At 52.3% G+C, this 7,262-nt stretch overlaps 1 protein-coding gene across 1 annotated transcript; it reads left to right on the top strand.

The window, feature by feature from the left end:
* Nucleotides 1–3,143: 3,143 nt before the first annotated feature.
* On the top strand, nucleotides 3,144–4,076 carry LOC137456680 (olfactory receptor 14A16-like). The gene has a single exon (XM_068168240.1). The coding sequence runs from the start codon at nucleotides 3,144–3,146 to the stop codon at nucleotides 4,074–4,076; it is 933 nt and encodes a 310-aa protein (XP_068024341.1).
* The last annotated feature ends 3,186 nt before the right edge of the window (nucleotides 4,077–7,262 follow it).

Genomic DNA, 7,262 nt, shown 5'->3' on the forward strand with positions numbered 1-7,262 from the left:
GTTCCACCTTGGGGATGCAGAGTAAAAGGCTGCACTTGCAGGGAGGAATGGACAGGAGAGGTGACCCTGAACTGATCAACAAGGGATTCCACTCCATCTACATCACACTCAGTGTAAAGCTGAGGCATCAGCAGCATGACGCCTCTTCCTCAGTGGCCAACACCCGTGGGGGACTCTGTTCTGCCTTCTGTCACAATCCATGAGTTCCTATTACAGTCTGAAGGGGGAACTTCAGCCTAGTCCCTGACTGCAAGGAGTGAAAGTAAAACAACTTTTTAGTACCCACTGGGCACAAAAGCAAAATAATGCTAAGGTCTACAGAAGTCATTCCTGTGACCCTGTGATCCTGGGATAGAGAGCAGTGTCACAGCAGATTGGTCACAGACTCCAATATGATAATTGAAGGGGTTCATGAGGGCATCTGAGGGCCCTTGTTCATGCCCCAAATAGCTGCTGTAACCCAGCAAAAAACCAGAGCTGGGTCAATGAGCTCATTCTGACACAACTGACACAATAGGTCCCAGAGGACTGGAAGCTGGCCAACGTGGGGCCCATCCACAACCATGGCCGGTTGGATGAGCCAGGGAATTACAGGCCTGTCAGCCTGACCTCAGTGCCAGGCAAGATCATGGAACAGGCCATCCTGAGTGCAATCACACAGCACTTACAGGATGGCCAAGGGATCAGGCCCAGCCAGGATGGATTTAGGAAGGGCAGGTCCTGCCTGACCAACCTGATCTCCTTCTATGATCAGCTGACTGCCTGGTGGATGTGGGGCAGCCTGTGGATTTAGTCTATCTGGACCTCAGCAAGGTCTTTGACACTGTCCCCCATAGCAAACTCCTGGCCAAGCTGTCAGCCCATGGCTTGGATAGGAGCACACTGCATTGGGTTAGGAACTGGCTGGAGGGCCGAGCCCAGAGAGTGGTGGTGAATGGTGCCACAGTCAGCTGGCAGCCAGGCACCAGTGGTGTGCCCCAGGGATCAGTGCTGGGCCCTGTGCTCTTTAACATCTTTATTGATGATCTGGATGAGGGCATTGAGTCCATCAGCAGTAAATTTGCAGATGACACCAAGCTGAGATGACACCAAGCTGGGGGCAGGAGTTGATCTGCTGGAGGGTGGAGAGGCTCTGCAGAGCGACCTCGACAGGCTGGACAGATGGGCAGAATCCAAGGCCATGAGAATGAACACATCCAAGTGCCAGGTGCTGCACATTGGCCACACCAACCCCATGCAGTGCTACAGGCTGGGGTCAGAGTGGCTGGAGAGCAGCCAGGTAGAGAGGGACCTGGGGGTACTGGTCGATGGTAGGCTGAACATGAGCCTGCAGTGTGCCAAGGCAGCCAAGAGGGCCAATGGCATCCTGGCCTGCATCAGGAACAGTGTGGCCAGCAGGAGCAGGGAGGTCATTCTGCCCCTGTACACTGCACTGGTTAGGCCACACCTCGAGTACTGTGTCCAGTTCTGGGCCCCTCAGTTTAGGAAGGAGGTTGACTTGCTGGAAGGTGTCCAGAGAAAAGCAACAAAGTTGGTGAGGGGTTTGGAACACAAGATCTATGAGGAAAGACTGAGGGAGCTGGGGTTGCATAGCCTGGAGAAGAGGAGACTCAGGGGTGACCTTATTGCTCTCTCCAACTCCCTGAAGGGAAGTTGTAGACAGGCAGATGTTGGTCTCTTCTCCCAGGCAGCCAGTACCAGAACAAGGGGACACAGTCTCAGGCTGCGCCAGGGGAGGTTTAGGTTGGATGTTAGGAAGAAGTTCTATATAGAGAGAGTGATTGCCCATTGGAATGGGCTGCCTGGGGAGGTGGTGGAGTTGCTGTCATTGGAGGTGTTCAGGAGGAGACTTGATGGGGTGCTTGGTGCCATGGGTTAGTTGATTGGGTGGTGTTGGATTGGTTGAAGGGGGACACAATGATCTTGGAGGTCTCTTCCAACCTGGTTTATTCTATATTCTATATTCTATATTCTATATTCTATATTCTATATTCTACTTCCTCCTGATTACCCTGAGGATATTAAATTCACTGCTTCATGGTCACTGCAGCCAAGGATGTCTCTGAGCCTCCCATTGGTTACCAGCCCTTCCCTGTTGGTGAGAACAAGGTGCAGCATAAATTGATAACCTCTGGGACAAGAGGGCACTCAGAGGGAGGCTGAGCCAGCCCTTGGCTTTCTCTTCCATGGAACAGGCAGGGAGGATGGAGAGATGTCAGTGAGGGAGATGAGAGATTGAGGTGAACTTGGAGAGAGGACTGGGTGTCTTCAAAGGCAGAGGTGCAGCTATGGGACACCATAGGGCAGGCTGTGCTGGGGACCACTGAGGGCATTGGCCAGGCTGAATGCCCTCATCAGAGATGACCTCTTCATCACCATGGCTGTGGCCATTGTCTCTGCAACCAGAAGGTAGCTGAACTTCATTCACAAAGACCTCATTGCCTCCCGGCCCCACCCAGCACTGTCACACCATAGACCTGCTCCAGCCATTGCACATCCTCACATCCCACTGCCCCAGGAAGAGCCCTGAGCCATGTCTGAGGGACAGGATCTCCCTTCCAAGGGGCTGGGGGCCAGGACTTGGCCCTTTGGCTTGATCAAGCCCATCCAGGTTTGCTCAGCATCAGAGCAACCCTGGCACCGTCTTGAGCTCCAGGTTGTTGCTCTTGCTTCTGCTTTTCTGCTCTAACAAGCCCCTGGGGAGGCTTTGTCAGTGATGGTCCTCAGTGGGACCCATTAAGGCTCCAGCAAAGTTGGCAGTTGGCATTTGGCTTCCTGAGAGGTTTCTTCAGCTTGCTCTCAGTCTGAGACTCATGGACTCGACACCAAGGCCACCAGAGGAGTCATTAAATGCCTGGGGCTGGTCCTCTGCTGCTGAGCTGGGTCAGGCTCCTGGGCTGGAGGGAGCTGCTGGCAAGCAGGCAGCACTGCAGAGAGACAGCTCTGCCCAGGAGCTGCTCCTCTGCACAGGGCAGCAGGACTGAGGGCACTGCCAGGACATCTCAAGGAGATGAGGAAGGCAGAGAGAGCTTCAAGGTAGCCAGGAGAAAGCTTCCCAGCCCTGGACGTGGTGAGTCTGTGGTGTCCTAACCTGTGTGATCTCTTCTCCTCTTTCAACAGTCCTCCATGCCCAGAGACAGACCATGTCCAACAGCAGCTCCATCACCCACTTCCTCCTGCTGGCATTCACAGGCACAAGGCAGCTGCAGCTCCTGCACTTCTGGCTCTTCCTGGCCACCTACCTGGCTGCCCTGCTGGGCAATGGCCTCATCATCACCACCATAGCCTGCGACCACCACCTCCACACCCCCATGTACTTCTTCCTCCTCAACCTCGCCCTCATTGACCTGGGCTACGTTTCTACCACTGTCCTCAAATCCATGGCCAATTTCCTCTGGGACACCAGGGCCAACTCCTATGCAGGATGTGCTGCTCAGGTCTTTTTTATTGTCTTTTCCGTTTCAGGAGAGCTTTATCTCCTCACCATCATGGCCTACGATCGCTACGCTGCCATCTGCAGACCCCTGCACTATGAGACCCTCCTGGGCAGCAGAGTTTGTGTCCTCCTGGCAGCAGCTGCCTGGGCCTGTGGCTTTCTCACTGCTCTGCTGCACACCGCCAATACATTTTCCCTGCCCCTCTGCCAGGGCAATGCTGTGGAGCAGTTCTTCTGTGAGATCCCCCAGATCCTCAAGCTCTCCTGCTCCACCTCCTACCTCAGGGAACTTGTGCTAATCGTGCTCAGTGCCTCTTTATTCTTTGTTTGCTTTGTGTTCATTGTGGTGTCCTATGTGCAGATCTTCAGGGCAGTGCTGAGGATCCCCTCTCAGCAGGGATACCACAAAGCCTTTGCCACCTGCCTGCCTCACCTGGCTGTGGTCTCCCTATTTATCACCACTGGCTTCTTTGCCTACCTGAAGCCCCCCTCCATCTCCTCTACATCCTTGAATCTGGTGATGGCAGTTCTGTACTCGGTGGTGCCTCCAGCAGTGAACCCTCTCATCTACAGCCTGAAGAACCAGGAGCTGAAGGCTGCCCTCAGCAAATTGATCCCTGGGTGTTTTCAGAAGCAATAAACTCTTTGTCTTCTCCTGCAGATGCCTTTCTCCTGATGCCTCTCAGGGCAGGCCCAGCCTGGCTTCTATACCTTTTGCTTCTGGTGAGGGATTTTCACTTGTGAGGATGCTGTCATCTCCTCTCTCTTTTCTTTTCTCCCCCAGGGTTTGTGAAAGAAGAGCTGTGCTCCTTGTTTGTTTAAACATAATCAAAGGCCTTTCAGTAAGATTTTCTTTCCTCAAATCCTTCTTCCAAGACTTTGCTGGAACTTCAGGGACAGTTTCCCAAGTGCTCAAGAGAGTGTCCCATAGATGAAGGCAGCAGTGACCAGCTAAACCATGGGAGTGTGCAGGGGTGGGGCAGGCAGAACTGTTCTGCAGAGAGAGGCCTCCTGAGAGAGATGTGAAGGAGCAGCAGAGCAGGAGCAGGTCCAAAGCTGTTTGCTGGACCTGAGCCTGGGAGAGCTGCCACAGGTCAACCACCCTGGAGCAGTGGTACAGCTTGAAGGGGGAACTGCAGCCTAGTCCCTGACTGCAAGAACTGAAAGTAAAATAAATGACCATTGGCTGTGAAAGGAAAAGAATGATGAGGTCTGTAGAATTGATTTGACTGCTAATGGGCACACAGAGCAGAGGCATCAACAGTTCTTTCTCTTTTCTCCTTCTCTCACTTCTGCTTGCAACCTCTCTCCCTGTGGGAGCTTCAGGCTGTGCCTAGACAATTTTTCACAGATCTTGAACAGAAAGTGGTAGAATGTAAATAAATTGCTGCTCTTTCTCTCATCCCTTTGTGTCGAGGGGCTTAGGGAGGGGGGCAGGGAAGGGGAAGCTATTACCTGCCCTGGTTTGTGTCCAGGGGGCTTCTTGTGGTGTTTCTAAATTGTAAATACCTGTAAATATTGTAAATATTGTATATTTTGTACATACTTGTTGCATTTCATTGTAGATTGTGGTTTTGCTTGCAAATCCAGCTTCATTTGCTCCCAGCTGAGCTGCTCTGGCAATTTCATGTTGGGGGGAATTTTCAACCCACCACACTCTCTCTCTCAAGGCCTTGCCAGGGGATCTCTGTTTTGACTCCTGTGAGAAGGAGCAGGAAGGAGGAAGGGAGTAGGGGAGGAGGTGAACTGTGCCCTGGATCCATCCAGGGGGTTCTGAGAAGTTTCTGTGCTGTTTATAAATTGTATCTATCAAATATTGTGCATCTGTTCTGTATTTTGTACCTATTCACTACATTTCACAGCTCTAGATTTTAGTTTGCTTGTAACTAGAGCTTCGCTTGCTTCCATCCCAAACTGAGCTAGGTCTGGCAATTTTATTTGTGTGTGTGAATTCTCTCAAATCAGTTGGGAGGTGAGATTTTCAACCTACCCCAACCAGCCCCTCACAGCCACCATTTCCAGCCCTGGCCTCTCGCCTCAGCTTGCATTGCTTCTTTGGACATGGCCTCAGTAGCTCAGTGTAGCAGTTTGGGCTGGGTGCCCTCTGCTGTGTTCATACGAGGGGGTACTTCCTGTGTCCAAAAGGCCAGCCCTGTGGCTGGACACAGGAACCTAGGCATTTCATCCCATAATGAGATGGGGAAAGACTCTGAACATGCTGAGATGAGGAAGGAGTTCATGGGGCCAGCTCAGATGTGGCCACCTGAGGGAGCTCTGACATCTCTGTGTGTGGCTGTGCTTTGCCTGAGCACATCCAGCGGTAAGTTGATGCCGAACCTGCCGGTCTGGACACGGAGAGCAGAAATGCAACCAACAGCCAGGTGTGAGGAGGTGACACTGGCACAGGGGAGCAAAGTGGCCCAGAGCTGCAGAGCCAGTGGCTCTTTATTGCCATGTAGATGAATGTTACAGATGCACTTTCCCACAGCCTGCCTCCTTCAGCCACTCATTTATCTCCATTTCAGCAGGTGCCCTTCTCCCCAGCTGCCTTTCCCTGCCCTTCAAAATGCAGCACTCTGCCATTTTCTGCTCCCAGCCTTTTCTCACACGGTTTGGAGGTACAACATTGCTTATCACCTCCAGGGCCTCACAGACATGATGGCCACCTAAACATTTGGTTATCACTTCCCTTTTGGGTTCCCACACCTCCCCCTTCTTTGTTTTGCAATACTGAGTCTATGGCATCCTGGTATCCAGTCCTGATTCCGATGTCTCCTGGTCTCATTTACACGTGATCAGTCTCATAGCATAGGATCAGGCTTAGGTTGGTTGACTTCCAGCTTTGTAGGCACAGCCATCACTGCAGTCAGCTTTCATTTGGCTGTCCTCATTGCAGGCAGGGGACTTCAGGTGCATGGGACTTGTGCCAACCACAGGCTGCTTGGCCTGTTCTCCCCTCCTGGATGGCTCTCTTACAACACAGAGATTCATCCCTTGTGTCGAGGTCTGGTATGGCTGTCTCCACCACTCAACACCTCTTGGGTTGAGCTTCTAGCCAAGGCCAATCCAGTCCTGCTCTTGACCATGGGAGGAGAGGCTTGGTGGGTCCCAGCCCTTTCACCTGGTTGTTAACACAGAACCTCACCTGCCTGATCTGGTGACAAATGGCTATCAGGGCAAGGCAGAGGCAGATCCAGGTGAGCAGAAGAACCACATCAGGGTGTAGCAGGGGTTTTGAAGCTGCTGGTGGCTGTGGGCTTCCCAGGGGTGTTTTGCCTGACCATTTCTGCATGGTCAGCTGAGGCGCTGAACATTGCATCTCCACAAGAAGCATTTCAGACCTTAGCAGTATCTGATGCTGCAGATTCTCTCCTCCTCACTCAGTACAAAGCTCTCCTTAAACTGAATAAGGGAGAGACTCAGACCATGTTTTGCCCTCATCTGCTCTAACTTCTGGGAATGCCACAGGATCCTCATTTCTCTGTGCTTCCTTAAAACATGCACACCTCAGCCCCTGAGATGCCTCAGGCAGGGGAGGAGAGCTTGAGTGAAAAGCTCAGCCAGGCAGCTGAGCACAAGCAGCAGGGGGCCTGGAGGCACTTGTTGATTCTCCACTGGTGTCTGCACTCTTTCCATCCCAACTCTGCTCCTCTGGAGAAGCTGTGGGAATTGTATCTGTCTGCTGTGTTATGATTATGATTAATGAGAAACTAAGAAGGCAAATATGCCTTATTAGGGCATATTGCAGTGGGGGGGGCAACTGATAGACTGACTTTAGGGAGTAGAACCTCAAGCAATGCTCAGCTGCTAGAAGGAAATGGTTTAG

The sequence above is a fragment of the Melanerpes formicivorus genome, unplaced genomic scaffold (assembly GCF_026170545.1).
Source record: "Melanerpes formicivorus ecotype bairdi unplaced genomic scaffold, bMelFor1.0.p_v2 SCAF_134, whole genome shotgun sequence".
Classification (NCBI taxonomy): Eukaryota; Metazoa; Chordata; class Aves; order Piciformes; family Picidae; genus Melanerpes; species Melanerpes formicivorus.

Bases quoted from the DNA above. Each gene is read 5' to 3' on its own strand.
- LOC137456680 (XM_068168240.1), top strand. From the start codon at position 3,144: ATGTCCAACAGCAGCTCCATCACCCACTTCCTCCTGCTGGCATTCACA.